The sequence below is a fragment of the Anomaloglossus baeobatrachus genome, chromosome 6, assembly GCF_048569485.1.
Source record: "Anomaloglossus baeobatrachus isolate aAnoBae1 chromosome 6, aAnoBae1.hap1, whole genome shotgun sequence".
Taxonomy (NCBI): domain Eukaryota; kingdom Metazoa; phylum Chordata; class Amphibia; order Anura; family Aromobatidae; genus Anomaloglossus; species Anomaloglossus baeobatrachus.
In genome coordinates, this window is record NC_134358.1 from 533947301 (window position 1) to 533972300 (window position 25000).

The window sequence follows — 25000 nt, forward strand, 5'->3', positions numbered from 1 at the left end:
AAAAAAAAGTCATTTAGTGCTCCTGGATGCATGAATGTGCTATAACGTGTGTGTTCGGCGTGCATTGGCTACCTGTCTCCTGCGATTGTCTAGCGCAGACATAATAATGTTATATTGGCACATGTGGGAAGATGAGGGCATTTACAGCCAATTTGCCATAATATATTTCCATTCGTGGGGCCAAAAAGAATAACTTGCTCTAAATCCACAGGCGATTTAGACCCCCACTACTTCAATGGAATATACATAGCTCGTGGCTATGTCTAAACGTGCTGCCACCAGGCGCCATTTCTCCACCGTCGTTTCCAGTGTAATTAATACTAACTGTGAGCAGGAGCCGGCTTTATACAGAGGGCAGAAGAATGAAGGTTTAACGCATAGAGCGGCTTTAAAATGAGCTAAAATATGTTGGATTATGAAGAAAACCAGCTTTAAGTGGTAATGTGTGCGCTGTGCCTCCAGAATAGGCTATTGTGGCCATGCCAGAAACAGCAGCAGATTTCTGACTACTTTAATAGCCAAAATAATTCTGCAAGACTTGACGAGCGTCCAATTTCTAGTCCCTGAAGGTAAACATGGGCTTCAGTGGCGAACGCAATAAGTCAATATACTTTTCAGTGTTCTGGTAAAACACATATGGGATTGTCTGGTGTTATTCCCTCGCTCAGCGGAGGCAGGAAATACACGAGATACTTACAAACGTAAAACTCGTGTTTAGTTTTAATACTGCCAAGAACAGGGAATGTAAAGATGCAGAATGACGAGAGGTAAAGATAAAAAAAAAAAAATATATATAAAAAAATTATATATATAAAAAAAAACAAAAAAAAAAAAAAACAAACCACACAATTTGCCCTCCAAAATAAAACGATCTTAGGGGCGTCCCACCATTAAATATCATATTCACTGCATTAATGATAGTATTACTTGTTGTACAAAGTGTACGACCACCTAATGCGCCAAGTGCTGGTGGTCGCACATGCTCAGTCTGCAGTGATCTTCGCCTCACTGCAGAGCTGACAAACGGCTTTATGTCCCGCCTTTCAAGGAAGGAGTATTGTCTTGTTCACACTGGCGTGTTTTCACTCCATGTCCGATGGACCACACACAGACAGAATATGGACCACATATAGCTAGTGCATTTTACAGATAGGAATAGTGAATGCAAAAGGAAGACATCTGCACTCCTTTATGATGCCAAGAGGCACATGGTGCCAATCATGTCAATAATTTGCACATCCAACCGGCCTGATTTTTCATTTTGCATACAGTGGAAAAAAGTCTCTCTGCAGAGTACGGGAAAAAATACACAAAAGAAGGTAAGTACTGTCAGCTGCCAGATGAGGAAGAAGGCAGATTCTGTCCATTGTCTACCCCTTATCAAAATAGATTGGCGGCAGCATCAAAAACGAGATACAGAACCAAAAATCAATAGAAAGGGTTTTGTTCTTTAAAGGGGTTCTCCACTAATTTTACATTGATGGCCTAGGCTTAGAATAGGTCATCAATGTCTAATCAGCCGGGATCCAACACCCCGCACCCCGCCGATCAGCTGTCATCGGTCCCGGCAGTGGCAGCTAGCAGCCAGAAATGCTCAGTGCTGGCGCTGCTCAGTCTTCTGATAGCGGCCAAGGCTGGGTACTGCACATCCACCTCATACTGATTAGAATGGGAGGCAGATGTGCAGTACACAGTCACGGCCGCTATCAGAAGACGGCGCAGCGCCAGAACTGATCATTTCTAGCCGCCTGCTGCCACCGCCGGGACCGAAGACAGCTGGTCGGTCGGCAGGTATGCAGGGTGTCTGACTCCGGCTAATCAGACATTGATCACCTATCTTAGGGATAGGCCATCAATGTAATAGTGGACAACCTCTTTAATAATAGAAGCATATATTACTTCCAGAGAACCTGTCATGCGATTCATGGGCTAGTCCAAAGCCGCCCTCACCTAGCTTCTCCCCGCACAGCTCCAGGAGATTGACAGGTCTTTCCTATAGCAAGAGACCTGTCAATCACTTCCAGCAGTGCTGGGAAGAGACAGCCAAATGCAGCACATAACTGATCTCATCTCTGGCTATGGTCCCCTGGCTGGATCTTCTAATATGTAAAAAAATATTCCTGTTTATAAGGGTGCAACCTGGCAGATTCATGCAGCCCGAACACCTACACAGTTGCAGCCACTTTCCCCTTAAGAAATCCTTAACAGCATTTCAGAACTTTTGGTATGAAAAGGATTCATAGGAATCCCCTTCAAAGAGGAAGAAAAAAAAAAAAAAGTATTTTTTGTAAATTAACACTTTGTAATATATATATGTATATTATATATATATATATATATATATATATATATATATATATATATATATATATATATATATATATATATATATACACACATATATATATATACACACATATATATATACACACATATATATATACACACACATATATATACACACATATATATATACACACACATATATATATACACACATATATACACACACACATATATACACACACACATATACACACACATACACACATATACATATATACACATATATATACACATATATATATACATATACATATATATACATATACATATATATATACATATACATATATACATATACATATATACATATATACATACATATACATATACATATACATACATATACATATATACATATATACATATATACATATACACATATACACATATACACATATACACATATACACATATACACATATACACATATACACATATACACATATACACATATACATATATAATTGTATTACTAAATTAAAATCCATATAACTAAGGTGGTGTGAAAGGTCACAATCTGTAGAAACTCCTTGCACGAAATGTGAGCAAGTATTCAGAATTACATTTACTGGCGATTTTTTATTTTATCCGCAGTCTCTTTAAATGGATTTTGGCTCCAGTCTAGTAATAAATAATTCCTGTGATCTAATAACGCAACGACCACTTAACTCATATAAGCCATGTTTCATTGTAATATACAAGATATTCAGAAAAATGGCTCAATATCACGATTATTGGAGGTGGCTGCACTGGCCCGCAGTTTTTATTGCCACATTTTATTAATATAGCACCAATATATTCCCATGGGGCATATCCCTGAACGCTGAGCAGCGCAGCGGACTTGTGGAAAATTCAGCAAGTTGAGGTCGAAAATCACAGGAGTGCTTTTTGATGGTCTGGTGTCTTAGGGTACTTTCACACTTGCGTTAATTACCTTCTGGCGCAATCCGCCCTTTTGGAAAACAGTGGAATCTGTTAACAGATTTTTTCACTGCGCATGCTCATTTATTTATTTATATTTTTTTTTAAAAAAAAAATCACCGAAACTTTATTTTGTCTCTCGGTGGCCGAACGTTGAGCTGAGCGTCCGGCAGCCAGCTTATGAGAGCGCTCAGCTGATCGCTCGGCAGCCGGCATGTGAGAGCGTTCAGCTGAGCGCCCGGCCACCGAGCGATAGATAGAGAGATCAATCAATAATCGACACAATGCAGTTCTCCTGAGCAGTAGTGTGTTCACATTACCGGCCGTGGGAAATGACCTGTGGTTACCTCTGCAGTCTGTCTCGTTGCGAGGCTGCATTCTGTACAGTGTCAGTCGTGGCTGGAAGCAAGTGACGTGGGACCTCGGTGGATTACGTTGGAGCTGTGTGTTTGGGGGAGGGGTTAATAAAATGGTGAAAGAGGGGGCTTTTTTGTGTTATATTTAAAATAAAGGATTTTTCGGTGCGTACTTATTCACTTTACTTATAGGTTAATCATGAAAGCTGTCTCATAGATGCTGACATGATTAAAGCCTGGACGCGGCAGTCTCGGGGCAGCTGCGGGCTGATATTCTCGGCTGCGGGAGGAGGGGGTATTAACCCTGGCCCTCGCCCTCCCCAGCCTGAGAATACCGGGCTGCTGCTGTGTGTTTACCTCAGCTGGACGGTAAAAATACGGCGGAGCCCACGTTCTTTTATGTTTATATGTCCGTTGATTTCTATGTGTATTCTATATGTCTGTGTGAGAGCGATATGTGTGTATTCTGTCTGAGATCTGTGTGTGTCTGTGATGTGTGTGTGTTTACTCTCTGAACGGCTTCCTTTTCCTGTCATAATGACATCACTTCCCTGCAAAACGCAGGCAGTGATGAACATTATGTCCCGAAACCGCGAAATACCGCAGGGAATAACGCAAGAAAACGCAATGAACCACACAGAATTTGCTGCCTGCGTTATTCCCTGCAGGATTTCCCGATTATATTGCAGTCAATGGAGTGAAACGCCGCAGCGACGTGCGGAAAAGAAGTGACATGCAATTGTTTTTGCTGCGGGAATCCCGCAGCCAAACATGCAGCTGTCAAAATCCGCATAGAGCGCACAGCATTTTTATTTCCCATAGGATTTGCTTATGATTCACTGCAGAGATGTTATGAACATAACATGCAGCAAAACCGCAGGAAATCCACGGCAAAAACCGGCAAGTGCGCACAGGGCCTAATAATGTTTCACATATATTGGTCTGTCATTTGGTCAGAAACACAGCTGCATGGATAGCAGTCCTTTCATACAAATCCTGTAAAACAGCATGGTCTTACGGTCATTATCCCCTCCAACAAGTTAAAAACAGTAACAGGCATACATACCCATCTAATATGTCTAGAAAATGTCCGGATTTTCCTGTTCTTTGCAATCTATTTCAGTGGGTGTTCCATCTTACTGGCATTCTACCAGCACTATTGTTGCTTGAACCTCCTACTTTAAGCATGCATATCTTATGCCAAAACAAAATCAAAACTTACGTGTCCTGAACTAAAAAGCACGCCGCCTTTGTATGCAGCCTGACAAATAGGAAAACACAAGTAGAAAAACAAAGCCCCGCCACTCACTTGCAGTAGCGATAACGCTCTCAGCCCCACTTCCCGTTATCTACCTTTGTGTCTTTGCCGCTACAGATGGGCGACATGTGACAACAGGAAATTATACAGAAGGGAGACACCTAGTGGCCGGCATTTTGGAGTGATTTTTCATGGGTAGGTCAATATAAATAAAAGAATTTGCAGATTGTCTATTTATCAGATCACGTTGTCTGATAATACAGTGATTATAGAACACTATTTTGTCCCTAGTATTGTGCAGGCTTCAGTTTTGAATACATCAATTATCAAAACTAGTTCAGCGTCTGAGATCCCCCAGATCTACGGGACTGAATTCCTGATAATAGGGGCGCACATCAGCTCAATTCAATAAACTTTAGATTGGGAGCAATATTTCAAAGAATAAGAGGAAAATCTGCTGACTCAGTGGTTGGCAAGGACTCGGTGCAGACCTCAGAGCACTGATTGAAAACCTATGACATGGAGAAAGGCTGCGGCGCTGCTCCTTGGCCTCATACCAGGCGGACGCACGTGGTAACTCCTGGTGAATGCAGTTACATGGCATTCCTGATCAGCAGCCAGATGGGTCACATTTCACTAACAAGTTCTGTGTTGTAGGAATCCTGCCTTAGAAGAAAAAAAAAAATACACAGCTCCGCAGCAGCAGCATGAAGACAATGTATGACAGTGTAACTTTCCCAATTACACGTCTGCGTTACAGTGAGAACATGGAAATAATATCAGACTCATCGCCCGGATCCAGGCAGCGCCATTTCTGGCTTGGTACAAAACCAGAGCTGTATATTGAGGGGGCTGGCGGACTGGCTCATTTACATAGGAAAGCCAGCCCCCTCCTGTGTATATACATCCGGTGTTAAAGAGGCAGAGCTGGCCCAGCAATTGGGAGGAACCCTTCACACAGCAGTGGGCAAGTATCATCTGCTACTAACCCCAATGCTAATTAAAGTGTAAATATTTAGAAAAGATACATAGCTACATAAATATATCATAAAGGGTGCACACCCACGATCGGGGTTCACAGCGTTTTGGACGCAGCATATTTCAGCTGCATCCAAAACGCTGCGATGTACAATACAAGCACAGAGGATGGGATTTATAGAAATCTCCTGACCACTGTGCATGCGGGGCCCATAGCGTAAAGTGGCCTGCGGTGCGGCTTTCCGAGCCACAAGCATGGCAATTCTTTGCTACAGAGTTGCAGGTGTTCTCTACATAGAGAACACAAGCGAGAGACCGCAGCACCCCGAACCCTGATCGTGGGCACAGGCAACTGAGGAGGAGACTTGTGGCCCCGCAGGTTAGGACCCGCTGCATCCAGGACACAGCAGGTCTTGATCATGTGCACCCCTTTTTTTTTTTTTTTTTTTTTTTAAAAAGGTGTGTGTTTTTCCTTTTAACATTTTTAATTCTATTTTCTGTAACTGATTATAGGGGTGGCCACCTTAAAGGAATAATCCCCTACCTACATTGTTTCTCTGATCAGAAGACAGGGTTTTATTTTTTTCTCTGAAAGATGGGTTAGGGCTTATCAAAAAAAAAAAAAAAAAAAAAAAAAAAAAAAGTACAGTTGCTTTGACCAGTCCTAAAGAATGAATGGAGTGGAGGTTGGGCATTAATATCTTGGATCCATTCAGATGGAGCTCTGCAGAGGGCCCTATTCAGGATTCAGAACTGCAAACCTGGGATGGCTGGGGTTCCAGCGGACAGAACACTAGCAGTCAGCAAGTCATTAGTTATCCCCAGGACTGAGGAGAACTTTAAGTAGTAAGAATACTAATTTAAGCTTCTGTAAAACAGAGATCTGCTTTCCAGAAGTTACATGGACCAAATGAGATATTTATTGACATCTATGAGAGAGTGTTTTGGGCTTGGTATAAGTAGAGATCATTGTGCAAGTAGGGGGAGAAGGTGCGCTGTGACCACCTACTATGAATGGTGAATCCTGTGTTATTTAATGTAAATAGTGTTGCCAAGTGACATTGTAATCCTGTCTGAGGATAATGAGACTACTAGAAAAATCATCTGTTCAGAACAAGAAGTGTCAGGTTATAATTAGAGTGAAGATGTCAGAATTTTGTTATAAATAATGTGACATTGAAAATTAAAAAAACAAAAAAAAACAAACAATACTAAAAATTATTTCTAATTTTCCCCTCTGATCCCTACACCCAATAATGAGCTATTCATCTCTCCCTCCATCCTCCCCACCCATCTCACCCTCTCCTCAGATCTGTTCCTGCACTTTTCACCCAGTGTCTCCAGACACGCACGGCCACCTCACGGCCTCTCCAGGTCCCACCTACTAACACTCTCTCTGCTGGGGATATCTCCCCAAATCCCGGCCCACCTCACCACATCCCCATTGTCACATCTAACTGCCGTCCACACGACGCTAATTTCTGCAACCCTTCTAACCTCATACCCATCCACCCAGCCCCCGCTCCCCCAGTCCCAATAACAGGAGCTCTATGGAACGCTCGCTCTGTGTGCAATAAACTTCCCTACATTCATGATCTTTTCATCACTAATAAACTTTCCTTCCTCCTCGCCATCACAGAAACCTGGCTCACCCCCTCTGACACTGCCTCTCCTGCTGCACTTTCTTATGGCGGTCTCCAACTCTCCCACCCCCCCCGCCCCAGTAACAAGCATGGTGGAGGAGTTGGTTTGCTCCTGTCCGACCAATGCTCCTTTACACTAATTCCACTACCACCCTCTGTTACTCTTCCCTCTTTTGAGGTGCACTCTGTACGCATCTAAGCCCCCTCCAACCTTCAGCTGGCTGTCATTTACCGCCCTCCAGGGCCAGCCACTGCCTTTTTTGACCGTTTCATGAACTGGCTACTACACTTCCTTTCCACCGACATCCCCACCATCATCATGGGTGACTAACATCCCCATTGACACTTCCCACTCATATGTCTCCAAACTTCTAACACTCACTTCCTCCTTCGGCCTCACCCAATGGTCCTCTGCAGCTACTCACAAAGATGGCCACACACTGGACCTCATCTTCACTCGCCTCTGTTCCCTATCTAACCTCTCTAATTCGCCTCTCCCCCTGACCACACCCTACTCACATTCTCCTCCCTCTCTTCTCCAAGTACGCAACCCACCCTCCACAAACTTTCACACCCCCACAGAAATCTCAATCACCTTGACTTACACACACTTTCTCGGTCTCTTTTCTCTCCTCTTGCAGACATTGCTTCTTCAAACAATGCAGATGCTGCTGCCACTTTATACAAACACCACCATCTCTGCAGCTCTCGAATCAGCTGCCCCCCTCACACACACCAAAACCCACACAATCAACAGGCAACCCTGGCACACAAGTCAGACTAAAGAATTGAGACGGGCTTCCAGAATTGCTGAGCGCAGATGGAAGAGGTCTCACTCCACTGAGCACTTCGTTACATACAAACAAGCTCTCACCACTTTCAAGTCTGCACTCACAGCTGCAAAACAAACTTACTTCTCATCCCTCATATCCTCTCTATACCACAACCCTAAACAGCTATTCAACACTTTCAACTCTCTCCTCCGTCCACCAGCACCAACTCCCTCTCCCCTCATCTCAGCTGAAGACTTTGTCTCTTTCAAGCAAAAGATTGACATCATCAGAGCAAGCTTTGGCCCACAATCACCACAGCCACTCCTCACAACTACTCAGCCTTCTTCCTCTAAATCCAGCTTCTCCACCATGACAGAAGAGCATCTTTCCACTCTACTATCAAGATCACATCTCACAACCTGCCTGCTTGATCCACTCCCATCCCACCTCATCCCCAATCTCACCCCAGTCGTCCTCCCGACCCTAACTCATCTCTTCAACCTATCACTAACAACTGGTGTATTCCCTTCATGCTTTAAACATGCCTCAATTACACCCATCCTCAAAAAGCCCTCCCTTGACCCTTCCTCTGTGTCAAACTATCGCCCCATATCACTTCTCCCCTATGCCTCAAAACTACTGGAACAGCATGTCCATCTTGAACTGTCCTCGTACCTCTCTTCCTGCTCTCTCTTTGACCGGTTACAATCTGGCTTCCGACCCCATCATTCCACTGAAACTGCCCTGACCAAAGTCACCAACGACCTACTAACCGCCAAAGCCAAGCGACACTACTCTATCCTCCTCCTCCTGGACCTGTCCTCTGCCTTCGCCACAGACCACTCCCTCCTACTACAGATTCTCTCATCTCTGGGGATCACAGACTTGGCGCTATCTTGGATCTCCTCATACTTATCCAACCGAACTTTCAACGTCTCCTACTCTCACACCACTTCCTCATCTCGCCCCCCCTCTGTCGGGGTCCCCCAAGGTTCAGTTCTTGGACCCCTGCTGTTCTCCATTTACACCTACGGCTCATAGAGTCCCATGGCTTTCAGTATCCTCTCTATGCTGATGATACGCAGATCTACCTCTCTGGACCTGACATCACCTCCCTACTAACCAGAATCCGACAATCTCTGTCTGCTATTTCATCCTTTTTCTCTGCTCGATTCCTAAAACTGAACATGGACAAAACAGAACTCATTGTCTTTCCTCCTCCTCACTCAACCCCCCCACCTGACATATCCATCAATGTCAATGGCTGCTCACTTTCCCCAGTGCCACATGCTCGCTGCCTGGGAGTAATCCTAGACTCTGATCTCTCTTTCAAGCCACACATCCAAGCCCTTTTCACCTCCTGCCGCCTCCAACTCAAAAATATTTCCTGGATTCGTACATTCCTTTCCCAAGGAGCTGCAAAAACCCTAGTACATGCCCTTATCTCCCGCCTGGATTATTGCAACCTCCTGCTCTGTGGCCTCCCTTCTAATAGTCTCGCACCTCTACAATTATTCTAAACTATGCTGCTCGGCTAATCCACTTGATCCCCCGCTACTCCCAGACCTCTCCTCTCTGCCAATCCCTTCACTGGCTTCCCATTGCCCAACAACTCCAGTTTAAAATCCTATCAGTGACATACAAAGCCATCCACAACCTGTCTCCTCCCTACATCTGTGACCTAGTCACCCGGTACTTACCTGCACGTAACCTTAGATCCTCACAAGATCTCCTTCTCTACATCTGCTCTTCCCACCATAGCATCCAAGATTTCTCCTGTGCATCACCCATACTCTGGAATGCTCTGCCACAACACATCAGACTCCCGCCTACCTTGGCAAGCTTCAAAAGGAACCTGAAGACCCACCTCTTCAGACAAGCCTACAACCTGCCATAACCCTCAGTCTGATACAGCGCCACACTATCAGCTCTACCCTCACCTACTGTATCCTCACCCATCCCCTGTAGACTGAGCCCTCGCGGGCAGGGACCTCTAGCCTCCTGTACCTGTTTGTGTCTTGTATGGTTTATGATTATTGTACTTGTCCCTATTATGTACACTCCTTTCACATGTAAAAGCGCCATGGAATTGATGGCGCAATAATAATAAAATAATAATAATAATAATAATAATAATAATAATAATAATAATAATAACAATAATAAAAAATAATTGTTAAATATTTACTTTAAACCAGCAGGTATGTTTGCTGATGACACTCCCTTTAAGTGACCGACACAACGGCAACCGTCCAGTTGTGTAAAAGGGAACATGTTCTTTCCAAACTACAATCCCCACATCTGGCTTCTTGCCAAAAACACAGAAACAACTTCCAAGGCTTGAAGGTACAAGTTGGAACAGAGATAAATCCATTCCATCTGGCAAGCATTATTCCGGAGGCTAATGAAGACAAAACGTTGATACATAATGAATACTATAAAAATGGGATTTTTATAAACAGCATCTGGCATTTCTTCGCTCCCTTTTCACCCCGGCTTGTCCTCTGCCAGGAAGGCCTGGAACAACGTGATGCGCTGGGGTCCATCAGGCTACACGGGGATTAGCACCGGAGCGAGCCATCCGTTCCCCACACGTGGAGGTTCCTGCGCGTCTGGAGAGCGCGTTTAGGGCGTTGTCACCAAACTATTTGGCACTAATGGGGAATAGTGTTCTCACATTTAACCTTTGTATTCTCCAGGATCCCACACACAGTGATTGTGGAGTGGATGGATCTGCATTATCTTATTTCCCAGAAGACGAAGGAAGCAACAAGAAGTTATGATAGTCCTTGTGTAAGTAACAGTGAAACGCGTAAACCGAAAACATTGAGAAAATATTCTATTTTGCGACTCATTATTATTAAAGCCTTCTTTAAGGATTACAATCGGGATGGACAATGCACTGTGAAAATCAGTCCCTGACCACAAGACGCCAGCATGCAGATTAAGGCACCAAGTCTGGATTTGGTATTTTTCAGCACTGGAGTGGCGCTTTAAATCTAAAAGGTCCCTACCCCGGTATTATACTCACCCTTAGTCATTTTCATGCTTTTCGGTGTCGCCCCAGTCCGGCGGCGCCATCTTGTGCCCTTAACTTCTGACTGGAGAGAAGTTACGTCACAAGCTCCCAATGCATGTCTACGAGAGCCCGAACGAGGCTCTCATAGACTTGTATTGAGTTGTGATCTCCGGCCGCGCCATGAAATAATGGAACTGCCGGTAGGTTCCAAATCACAGAAGATCAACTTTAGCAGCGGTGATACAAGATGGAGCCACTGGAGATTGAGTATAAGACAGGGGTTAAGGGACGTAGATTTAAAGCACAACTCCAACGGTGCAATAATAAAAAAAAAAAGTTGGAGTAGTGCTTTAAGTCTGTGTTCACAACTTGTGGATGCATTGTGGTACACTTATTCCTAATTCCCTTTAAAATAATGGCATAAAGCCCTTAAACTAAGTCAGCAACCAAATTTTTGCTATACAATCTGAGAGCACCATAATGCAGGGGCAGAGACCCCCGATTCCAGTGATGTGATATTTACTGTAGCAATGCTCTGACTGTATAACTCCAGCCCCCACCACTGATTGGCAGCTTCCTGTGTATACTGTGCATGGTCTGCAAACTGTCAGTGGTGGGGGGCGGAGTTACACAGATTAGCTTAATTGCCTAGCACCTAGTCCTCCAGTGATAATCTCCTGCTGATAAAATACTGATTGTATTGAAACTACAGCAAACTGCTGAGCAAGTGACAAATCCTTGGTTTCAGGGTCTCTGTCTCTAAATCATTCTGCTCTCAGATTTCATAGCAAAAAACCTTCTCACAGATTGCCTTTTAAAGGGGTTTTCCAGGCTTACTAGATGGATGACTTATCCTTTGGATAGATCCCCAATATCCAACCTGTGGGGGACTGGCACCGGTCATCAATAATCAACTATTTCAGCTCTGCAGAGGCCAGTTGTAAATAGAGGATGAAGTCTGAACAGCATGGCTGCATGCACTGTGTAGCGGCCATTCCCAGGTACTACAAATCAGCCTCTATTTATTTCAATAGGAGCTAAGCTGCAGTACGCTGGCCACATTGTGAACAGCTCCTACACGTTGGAGGTATACTAACTCAAGCTCCGGCTCATTTCTTTGGTTTTGCTATAGTTTCTTGTACTTTGTACAACAAGGGATATAGTTCCCCTTTCCTGAGCTAGGCTTTTCATTTATATAGCTTCCCATGGACAGGAGTCTGAACAGTCGGGCCCCGGTCCTGCTCCGCCCCATTTACATGGAGGTCAGTTGACACAAGGTAAAGGTTTATTACTAGAGGATTGAACCGTCCTGAATTGGGGTACACCTTGTTGAGGTGGGATGGCTTTTAAGCCTTCTAGGTCAATTGCAGTAGTTGGAGCAGCATTTGTTTTTCAGCTCATGCTCCACCTGTCTAAACTGCATTCAGGCCTAATACAGACAGGCTTTCAATTCAGACCACGCAATCATTGGAGAATGGCAGGCCCAATGCATATTAAGAAAAAAAAAAAAACTCCTAGCACATAAAGTGCTGGTAGAATACTGATAAAATGGAACCTCAAACATATGTATATACACATCATATTTTTTTTTTTTGGGAGCTGGATGATTTGATTATATATATATATATATATATATATATATATATATATATATATATATATATATATATATATATATATACATACACATATACACACACACACACATATACATACATATATATATATATATATATACACATATATATATATATATACACATACATATATATATATATATATATATATATATATATATATATATATATATATATATATATATATATATATATATATATATATATATATATATATATATATATATAATCAAATCATCCAACTCACAAAAAAAATGATGTATGTATAATATATATCACATTTTTTGTATGATATATATATATATATATATATATATATATATCATACAAAAAATGTGATATATATTATACATACATCATTTTTTTTGTGAGTTGGATGATTTGATTATATATATATATATATATATATATATATATATATATATATATATATATAATATAAAATGTGATATATATTATATTAATTATATGAAAATGTATAAAAGCCCTGCAATCACAACAAAACCTCTGTTAAATCACAGATCACACAGCGGTGAAGCCCTAATATATACTCTGATTGGTTCCTATGTAAATCAGCTCATTATAAAGACTGTAGTCTATTAGAAAGGCAACCTTCAAATCAGGTTTTTCTACTTCTTGGCATGTATTGAAGAGGGTTCAAGACACACGATTAGTGATGATCGAGCACCACCATGCTCAGGTAGCTCGGTAATCGTAATGAGCAGTTGGACCCTCGGATGGGCTCGATTTGAGTATAATGGAAGGCAATGGGGAACGCGAACATTTTTCTGGGACGTCCATTATACGTGGCACATGAGTCGAGCCCATCCGAGCGTTCGCCTGGGGGTTACAAGCACCAAGCAGGGTAATGCTTGCTCATCACTACACAAGATCCTTTAAATGTGACGCTAGATGTAGTTGGAAGAAAAAAGTAACCCGGCTTCTTTGAAATTCATCACTATTACTGTCAACATTGTATCCACTGGTCATTTATGGATCAATAGGGAGTGGCGTCCACGTCCATCCCTCAGCACAACTCAAGGATTCATTTAGAGAAGAAAAGACTGCACGAACAGTAGAAATTGTGCTTTCCGGGTTTCCTTTCCAACTATACATATTAGAGAACTGCTAATATGGCGATTACCTAATAGCGATTATTGCCGTAGCTCACCAGATTCTGCGACAATTAATAGTGAGTGTATAGGAGTATAGCATGATCTCTAATCTCTTGGGATATAATTGCCGTTTCCTACACTGCCCAACCAAAGAATGGCAAAATATAATTATAATATACTGAGATGCATCTGTGATGAATACCCCTCACAGCACCCGCGCTGTGTCAGGGGGAAAGAGTGGAAGCCCCTTTACTTTAGGCATCAGTGGAGGTCCGCACAATCATATCTCCACTGATAAGGTAGCGCCATTCATGGAAACAAATGGAAGTGGGATTATCACCTTTTCGATGTTGATGAGTGTGTGGGGGGGGGGGGGGATTAATTTTTAGGATAGGTAGTCACTTAAAATGTACTGCGACCCCCACCAATCCAAAAGTGTTGGTAAGAGTGGCATACCTTTCACATATTTTTTTAATGTACTGTGGTGTAGATGGCCACAAGAAGAACCATGAAGGGGATGAAGGGCTGCAAGCCCTACATTGGCAAGATGTGTGGGGGTCTCGGAGGTCTAGACCCCTAGCAATGATTGACAGGTGGCATATCTAAGAGAAATGCCACCACTAATATGGGGGTACCCTTCTAACTCACAGACCAACTTTACACTACAAGTGGCAGACCAGATTATAGGGAACAAGATGGAGGCACTGTTGGCAATACAAATGCACATAATGTAAAAATGGCAAATCTGGTCCCCCATAAAACTTTTGGTGGTCTTACCTCCATTGTCCGTACGCTTTAACGCTCCATCCTTGTGAGGACACAAGTCACATCTCTGAGGAAAGAAAACAATAATTAGACGTGTAACCATCTGACCTTCATACATTTGCATATATAGCTGCAACATGGTGTAACCTAGTGAGGCTGGTGTAGTCACTTTGAAAATCCACGTCAACTGTATAATACTGGAGCTGAACTCATAAAACAAGTGGGTTTATACCAGGCGGAAAAGCTTTCAGAAAGGGTTAGAGATCCATTCAAAGATTCTCAAATTAAATACACCGGCCTCATCAAGTCTGAGAGATCAATTTAAAGGGAACCCGTCATGTGCAATGTGCACAGCACCACGAGCAGTTCTGTGTACATATTACTATTCCCTGCCTAACCATCCCTGTATCTAGTAGCATAGATAAAGAAATCTTTAGAAAGAGTATTTCTAAAAATCCTTTATGATATGCTAATGAGCGAGGGGACTAGTCATTTGTTCCTGCACTCAATCCATCCTCTTAGCATGTTAGCACTCCCAAAGGGGCATGCTTACATGCTATTCAATGCTCATTGCCCAGAGTCATCGGCGGTGACGCGCGTACCTGTGTCTGTGGTCACCTCTTCAGATGCTGGGGTTTAGGGAGAGTGCGCATGATCAGACATCCACAGCACTTCCGGTCATCCACACTAGACCTCTCTGAAGCCGGGATGCGTACGCCCAGCTTCATAGTGAGCATGACCGGAGGTGCCGGGACTTCTGATCATGCGCACAGACCCTGAACCCAGTGTCTGAAGCGGTGACAACGGACACTGGTACACGCATCACCGCAGACGACGCTGGGCAATGGGCATTGAATAGCATGCAAGAGGATGGACTAGTCGGGGGGGGGGATACTAATACCCTTGCAACTAGTCCCTGCGCTCATTAGCATATTATAAAAGGATCTTTAGAAATAGAGATCTTTAGAAAAACTATCTATGCTAGTATATACAGGGACGGTTAGGCAGGGATTAGCAATATGCACCCAGAACTGCTCGTGGTTCTGGGTGAATATTGGACCTGATAGATTCACTTTAATAATATGTACAGTGTTAAAATCTGCTGACAGATCCCATTAAGTGGTCACTTAAAAAAGGGCAGGAGGAAAACGAGCACCAAATGACAACACAAGTCGGCTGGCAGTCATTTAAAGCCCCTACATGGTTTGATGCAAAATGTAGGGGGCACGTACTGACCCTTGGATCCGCAGCAGAAATCCAGATCTGAAGCTAGGATTTCTGATGTGGATGTGCAGTGTGCTGGATCCTCACACGGATCGCCCCATTCAATAGGGATCATCTGCCGGTGGCTTATCCGCCGGCTTCTCTGGCTTCTTATTCACACACATTATTAACAGTGGAGCAAACAAAAAAAACCACGAAGACTGTGAATGAAGATACAGAAACTTGTCCACATGTGCGGAGGCAGACTGTTGGTGGAATGTGTTGTGAAATCTGTAAATCTGTGCATAACCATGAAAGTGGGAATGGAGCCCTAGCACTTTGAGAAAACTTATGTCCACATGTCACAGATTTGGCTACGGAAAATCAGGAATGGCCTCTTAGGGCGCTCTCACACATCCGGCTTTTTGCAGGTTTGCCGGTTCCGGCGCACACCAGTACAGTGTACACAGTACAGTGGCAGCGCGACAAGCTCCGGTCACATGCTGTCATGTGACCGGAGCATGTGACCCGGAAGTTACAGCGCTGCCACTGTACTGTATACACTGTACTGTCGTGCGCCGGAACCGGCAAACTTGCGAAAAGCCGGATGTCTAAAAGCCCCCTTAAATGCACCAAACTACAAAACAGTACCTTTGATGAAACGCATATTGGAAATGTGACATTTTCTGATCTATTTTTCATTTTCTATTTCTGTGATATTAAAGGGAACCTGTCAACACTTTTTTGGCCTATAAGCTGCAGCCACCACCTGGCTCTTATATACAGCATACTAACATGCTGTATATAAGAGCCCAGGCCGGGGGTATAACATAAAAAAAACACTTTATAATACTTACCTAATGGTCGCGCGGTGGGCCATATGGGCGTCTCCGTTGTCCGGTGCCGGTGCCTCCTCTTTCGATCATCTTCATCCTTCTTCTGAAGCCTGTGTGCATAACACGTCTACGTCATACACACTCGCGGGTCCTGCGCAGGCGCACTACAATGCTTTGATCTGCCCTGCTCAGGACTTGAATGCGGGCGAGTGGATGATGCCGGACCCGTCATGCACCGCAGCTAGTGAAGGAGGACGAAAATGGCCGAAAGAGGCGGCGCCGGCACCGGAGAATGGAGACGCCCATATGGTCCATTGCACGACCATTAGGTAAGTATCAAAGTGTTTATGTTATATCCCCGGCCTGGGCTCGTATATACAGCATGTTAGAATGCTGTATATGAGAGTCCGGTGGTGGTGGCCATAGCTTATAGGCCGAAAAAGTGGTGACAGTTTCCTTTTAAAGGAGTTATCCAGGACTTCGATACTTCTAACCTATCCATAAGACAGGTCATCAATATTAGATTGGTGGGGGTCTGACACCCAGGACCCCCACTAAATAGCGGTTAGCAAATCCCAGAGGTACACAGTGTACATAGCCAGAACAGCACAGTGCGGTGGCCATTCTCAGGTACTGCAGGTCAAATCATTCACTTTAATAGGAGCTGGCAGCACCGGACAATGGCCACCAGATAGTGATGGAGCTCTGCAGTTTCTTTTTTTTGATATACATTGTGTGCATCTGGCTACTGAGGGATCTGGTGGGAGCTGAGCGGGGGAGTGTGTGTGTGTGGGGGGGGGGTTGGACCTCCACTAGAGCTGGTGCAGATCCATTTGCAGGTCCTGCTCTTTCAGCCAGTGGCTGGACGCACGTCCTGAGAACTGTTCCTTACCTGATTGCATCAGCGGCTCTTAAGATTACCTGAGAAGAGCAGGGGATGCCATCAGGTTAGCAGGTGTTTTTAGGTCACTCAAACAGCTGCCAATCACATGGCAGATGGGTCCTGCAAATCGATTCTAGCCCCCATTAATCTGATGTTGATAAGCAAAGGACTTCAGGCCACTTCACACATAAAGAGATTGCTAACGACATCGTTGCTACGTCACAGTTTCTGTGACGAAACCACGACCACCAGTGATCCCGTTATGTATGACTTGTACCAACGATCCGCCCCTTGTTCCCTTGTTGTGAGATCATTGGTCGTTGCTGAATGTCCTGGGCCATTTTTGGCTCGGAGTCCTGCTGGGCAGGATGGATCTGTACGTTTCACACCTACCAACGATCTCGTTAACGACCTAGATGAGAACTTAAAATTGTGACACGTAGGCGTGTAGTTGCGTCACCTTTTCCACGCCCCCTCTGCACCGATTGGTTGGCGCTGAGTACAGTACTGCGTTCTGATTGGGTATCACGTCATGATTTGTTCCTTTTTGAGCCTTGCTCTGAGGTCTATCAGTGAAGAACAGGTAATCCTGGTGGAATCGCAGCTTCGATCCTCAAAGCAAACACTCGGGAACGAAGGAGGGATGAATCCAGGTGCAGATGCAGCTTCGACCTCCAAAGCAAGCAAGCAACCGGGAACAAAGTATGAATGAATCCGGGTGGAGTTGCAGGTTCTATTCTCAAAGCAAGGCTCAAAGAGGGACAAAGGATGAAGCGATACAAAGTTGCCTTCTAGGCCGGCCGCCTAATCCGAACGCAGTATTGGCCACCAATTGGAGCGGAGGGGTGTGGAAAAAGGTGACGCATATGCACGCCTACGTGGCTCACAGCGTCAAACACTACGCCCCTATTCGAGGTCGGAATCGTTACAGAGCTGCTGTGTGCCAGAGTCCCAACGACCAACGAGATCGTTACTACAGTCGTTGGGAAAATGACTGTGTGACATCTCACCAACTATTTAACAACGATCCGGAAACTGTGACGTAGTAACGATCTCGTTAACAATATCGTTATGTGTAACTGGACCTTAAGTCATCAGCATCAAAGTTCCGGATTATCTTTTCTGACCAACAGCGCTCTATACAAAGCGCCGATCACTGCCTCGGATGACGTATCTGACCGTGTATTTCTACCATCGCACCTCTCTGATCTGTATGTTCCTCCCTGAAGACAAGCACAACTAAATTCTACAAGTCATTAAAATGCACAATAAAATGGATCATTTATGGGAACTGACAAGAAATCGGGACCCACTATTACAGCAATACGATAACTGCGAAAGAGTAAAAAGCAAAATAATGAGGAAGGAGGAAATATCTACCCCCAACACCTCCCTACACACACAATAAGGTGGCATCAGCGTATCATAAAGGGTCCTTGCACGAATATTGCAAAACGAGGGCGCCGCTGAAATCATGCTTTTTAGGCGCTGCATCTCTGTGCCATCATAGGTTTCTACGACTGTCACCACCCGGCCGGAGGAAGGAAATATCCATTACGTGATGCTACCTTATGGCCCAGCTTCCAAACAAGCATGAAATGTACAAGCAGTAACATTCACCTGCCTGAGACTACAAGACCAAGCCTTCTCCTACAAATAATATCCCCATCCACAGCTTCTTAACCTCAGATAACAATCTCCGTCACAGAACCCTAGGACGGGGGTCCTCATCTCTCGCACCGAATTAAATGGATCGGCATGGTCAGGAACGGATGAAGCTGCTTAATTCATGTCTGGGCGAGCAACAGAGGTGCGTGTCATCTTCCTCAGCCACATGGACACTGAGCGGCCATGACATGCCGCTAAGATCTGACCGCAGGATATAGGATTCAGGACGTTTTGGCAATTGGTGTCCAGTGGTGGCACCTCCTACAATCAAACGTAGGGGATGCCTTAAAAATTCAACCTAAGAGCAAACACCAGTGACCAGCTACACACGGTTCTCTCCTTGATTTGTCATCAGACTTGCTTTACAAGAATATTATGGTTCCACGCCAATGAGCTTCTTCATATATAACAAATTTCTATACATGATTTTTCTTTTTTCACAAAAAAAAAAAAATCTGCTTGTTGTCTTCCTTTTAGTGAAAAGTCCCAAGTACAGACACGCAGGTACAGCAGCCTTGTCCTGTGTCCGTCATAACCAGGCCTGACTGATCTAATAGAAGTAAACAACTATTCTTAATAAACCACAGCAAAGAGATATCTTATAAACCATGAGGAATTAGTATGTAAAATGTGTTAGAAAACTGCGTCAAAGCGCACCAGCCACCAGGATTTTCCCATATAAGCTAAAGCCAGTGCTATACTGGCACTATCATGCTGATTCTATACAGACCTTTAGTTGTCAGCTAGGATGTATAGGTTTTGAAATACAAGCAAGTAAAGTCTGTAAAATGAGCAGCTTATTGAATGACAGCAGCTGCCGATCAGCTGATAGCTGGGGTGGGTTTTGATAGTGATGCCTGCCCCCCCTGCCTGTCCACCCTACCCATTCTTTATACCAATTCTATTATAGAATCGTTTTACTAAGTGGCTAGAAGGACCTGTGCTGATGATACCCATGTGACCAGAAGGGGCGGGGCCTCAGCCAACATAGCTGATACCAAGAAGCAACATTTTTCTGTTAGCCCTTCTGGTCACATGGGTATGACATCGGCACAGGTCCTTCTAGCCACTTAGTAAAAAGATTCTATAATAAAATTAGCATAAATAACAGACAGGCGAGGATGGACAAGGGGGCAGAAATCACTATGAAAACCCACCCCAGCTATCAGCTGATCGGCAGCTGCTGCCATTCAAAAAGCCGCACATTTTACAGACTTTACTTGCTTGTGTTTCAAAACCTATACATCCTAGCTGACAACTAAAGGTATGTATAGAATCAGCATGATGGGGCCAGTATAGCACTGGCTTTAGGTTATATAGGAAAATCCTGGCGACTGGTGCGCTTTAAATTGCTGAAAGTATGTCCCTGTAAAGGCCATGCTCACATGTTCAGGATTTAGTGGCGAATTCCTCAGCCAAATCCTCCAGCAATCTGCTAACATTTACACCCAATGCCAGGGCGCAGGTGCCAATGGGGAGCGCCCACTCCACCCTAAGCAGCAGAAGTCGGGGTTGAGAAGGATCGAGCGTATTGGATTTTAACATACCAAATTTTTTGTTCTCAAGATGAATTAGCTGCCGTTAGAAATAATTGGCCGCTCATTGAAAATCAATCCATGCCCGGCCAAATAAATGACTGATGGGTCCGCAGAGACCGCACGTGTCGGGCTCCCTCCATTCATTTCCATGGTAGTTTAAGAAAACATCCAAGTGCACTTCATCTGCCAAAAAGGTCTACGATGAGAAGACCCATTTATTTTCATGGGACACTCAGCGGCGTCTGTCTTGTGGCGGAGACTCTAAATCACAGTGCCGGACAAACTGCTCCTCGCTGAGGTTTGCGCTAGGGACTGGGGGTCCCCATTCTGACAATCCGTGATCAGACCTTTACCAATCATGTGATCAATGGGAGGAATTCGCCTTTATACTGCCCGCTGACTCTTGTTCCAGAGGGCTATCTTTTGAAGGACCTCCGACTGAACAGTACAGATCATTCGAGTCTGTTCCTTTCATATCCCCTGGCAGATGAGCACCACAAGAGCTGTCTGGCACCATTTATACCCTAGGCTACAATAATATTCCATTTCGGGGCATCACAGCTATCTTTATAGATACGATATAGTGAAATACAGTCAGTACAGAGCAATCTCAGGGAAGTTTCCCCTCCCAAGGGCTGAGAGCTAAATATTAAAAATATTTTACAACCGACAGTTACATGGGCACCATGGAGAAGGCAACGGCCCGATTACCACCAACACAGCACCACTTTATGGTTTAGTCCTGATCATTTTTGGATTGTTGCGGATCTTCTCTATGACTGTGTACCTTTTCTTTTTGGGGGTTGAAATTCCGTATGCCTCCTAAAAAGGTCCCCATTACTTTAATTAAAGGGAATCTGTCAGCAGGTGTTTATATACAGGCAAATAGATCCTGAATCCAATAATGTATCACTTAGATTACTGGCTTCCGCCGTTCGGACACAATCAGAGCTTTTACCTTTAGCAACGCAGCATGCCTGAGAGAGCTTCCCCCACCCACTCCAGGCTGTGTACAATGTCTATAGACAGTGAGCTGCTAATCAAAGAGAGGGGCATGTCAGACAATCAGGCATGAGGCAAGGTAGTCTAAGCAATGATAAGGTCCTGGTGCTAAAACAAACATTGAAAGTAAACACCATGTACCTTGATGAGAGGCATCCCTGAATTCTCTGTGTTAACCCCTACAACAGGTTGTCTTCAGATTACATAGCAAAAACCTGCTGGCCGATTCCCTTTAAGCCTATTCTTAGTTAGGACAGCGCTTTCATGTGTCAAATAAATCATTCCTTTTTAAAAATCATCTTTTAATGCCAGGGAAGTTAGCCAGGACTAGTCAACCATTGATTCAACCAGACTAGTCCTGGCTCAGCCCTTGCAAGCACAGATGATTGATATCTACCACACAATGGGTCGCTGTACTGTGCCAGATGTACGCTTTCTGGCTTCGTCTGTACACTTCCAACGGGAGCATTAGTAATGCAATACCTTTATTGCATACAACAGCGGAGGAGCTCCCCATTGGCTTGTAACCTGTGTCACTAATGTATTTTTGGGCATACACCCGGCTCCACTAAGCCTGCTTCTTTGCAGCCCAAATGCTGCCATTAAAGAGAATCTGTCAGCAAGTTGTTGCTATGCAATCTGGGAGCAGCATGATGTGGGGGCTGAGACCCCGATTTCAGCAATGTGTCACATACTAGTCTGTGTGTTACTGTGTCTATAAAATCAATGTTTTATCAGCAGGAGATTATCACTACAGGACTAGGTGTCTCATGTCATGTAGTCCTCCTGCTCTGTATAACCCCCCCACCCACCACTGATTAGAAGTTTCCTATCAATATACAGTGTACACAGAAAGCTGCCTATCTGTGGTGTGGATGGGGTTATACAGAGCTCAGCATTCAGAGACCTGCAGCAGAGAAGACTGTAGCTGTATCAAAATGACAACAACAAGCCAAGCAAGTTACACATTGCTGGAATTGGGGTCTCTGTCCCTACATTATGCTGCTCTCAGATTATATAGCAAAAACCTGGTGATAAAATTAACTTTTTAAAGGGAATTTAAGAGCAGCAATGATTATATGATGAATGGAGGGTTTTTCTTAATGAAGGAATATACACGGAGGGGAGCGGACCGATTCCTCTTAAGTTCACATATATACAGTGCATTACACCTGAACTGCAAAAAACAACTGTAGTCAGACGTATCTGTATGGCATACCCAGTCTAAAATGGGCAAGTTCTAGCCCAAACATTTTTTGTTTTGTCAGGTTTACACTGTATAGCAGTTTTTTGTGGAACATTAGTGACGATTGGAGACATATAGCAGTATTTTCAGTACGTCTGAAACATTTTGCCTATACTTTACTAAAAAGAAAAACGTATGTAGATGATGGATACATTGAGAATCAGACACAGTTGAACGTATGGTATGCGCTTGTATGTTTTTGTCCTAGCACAAGTCTGCAGACAGGCAAGTGTGAACTGAGCCAAAATCTGCACTGAAAATCCACAGAAACTGCCCTGAAGCATTATGAGGACACATTTTCATGTTGCATTTCCGCATATCACTGCAAAGGGTGAAACACGTACAGACACCAGGAGGATAAAGGGACATGCTGCTCAATTTATGCTGAGATTACGTGCACAATGCTGGAACGGAAAATCAGAAGGGATTTTCTGCCGCAAAATCAGCTACACTAAAGCGGGCTTTACACGCTACAATATATCTTACGAGATGTCGGTGGGGGTCACGTCGTAAGTGACGCACATCCGGCATCGCTCGTGACGTAGTTGTGACCCCGATTGTTCGCAAAAATGTTGATCGCATACACGTCGTTCATTTTCTAAATATTGTTCGTCTTGTTGAACGAAACCGGTATATTGTAACGTTTGACACCCTACCAACGACGAGCCTCAACGTTCTTATGTATGTCATATGCGATGCGGGCGTGTCTCTCCACGCCATGCCTCACGCCCACCGCTATGATTGGTGGTACCAACTGCGTAACAAATTGTCCTTCGTGCTTTATGAGGCGTATGCAACTAGAGTAATGTTAATCATTTATCCCTGTTTGCGGCCCGGTAGATCTAACGAGATATTGATCGATGTGGCATCGTATAGAATATGCACGTGCGACGGCTCAGAGACGACCTCTGCAAATCGTATATACGACCTGGGCGTGTCACATCGCATACGAGATCGCATTGTAGCATGTAAAGCAGCTTTTACACTGGATTTCTGGATGCAAGATCTGCAGCAAATACATGAAGTTTCCCCCACTGGCCAATGTAAACTGGTCTTAAAGCAGTACCTGAATCAGCTGTTCGGGCATTCACGTGTGATCACAAACATTAACCATGACATACAAAGCCATGCACAACCTGTCTCCTCCCTACATCTGTGACCTAGTCTCCCGGTACCTACCTGCACACAACCTCAGATCCTCACAAGATCTCCTTCTCTGCTCCTCTCTTATCTCCTCTTCCCACAATCGCGTACAAGATTTCTCCCGCGCCTCCCCCATACTCTGGAATGCTCTACCTCAGCACATCAGACTCTCCACTACCGTGGAAAGCTTCAAGAGGAACCTCAAGACCCATCTCTTCCAACAAACATACAACCTACAATAACCCTCAGTCCAGTACACCACTGCGCAACCAGCTCTGTCCTCACCTATTGTACCATCACCCATTCCCTGTAGACTGTGAGCCCTCGCGGGCAGGGTCCTCTCTCCTCCTATACCAGTCTGTTTTGTACTGTTAATGATTATTGTACGTATACCCTCTTTCACTTGTAAAGCGCCATGGAATGAATGGCGCTATAATAATAATAATAATCACATATATCCAAGTCAGGAAAGAAGCTCAGTGGGTGGTAAATTAAAAAGTTTTCGCACTTTGTGTTTAAGATTCAGCAGCAAATGTGCAACCCAGAAATAAAAAGAGGGCGATTCATGGACTCTGGTTCTATCAGATTACTGACCCCCTTGATTGGGCACGTGGAAATGTGACTTTCCGGAAAAGACAGATGCAAGATCAGAGATCTCTTTTCTGCAGCC

General features: G+C 44.1%; 1 protein-coding gene across 5 annotated transcripts in view; it reads right to left on the minus strand.

Moving 5' to 3' along the window:
• Window positions 1-25000, minus strand: part of MLLT10 (MLLT10 histone lysine methyltransferase DOT1L cofactor) — a 271496-nt gene that overhangs the window by 194079 nt on the left and 52417 nt on the right. For all 5 annotated transcript variants that reach the window (XM_075315577.1, XM_075315578.1, XM_075315573.1 and 2 more), the window contains one exon: window positions 14824-14878. In XM_075315577.1, coding sequence (XP_075171692.1) covers window positions 14824-14878 — 55 coding nt within the window. The remainder of the gene's footprint in view (window positions 1-14823; window positions 14879-25000) is intronic.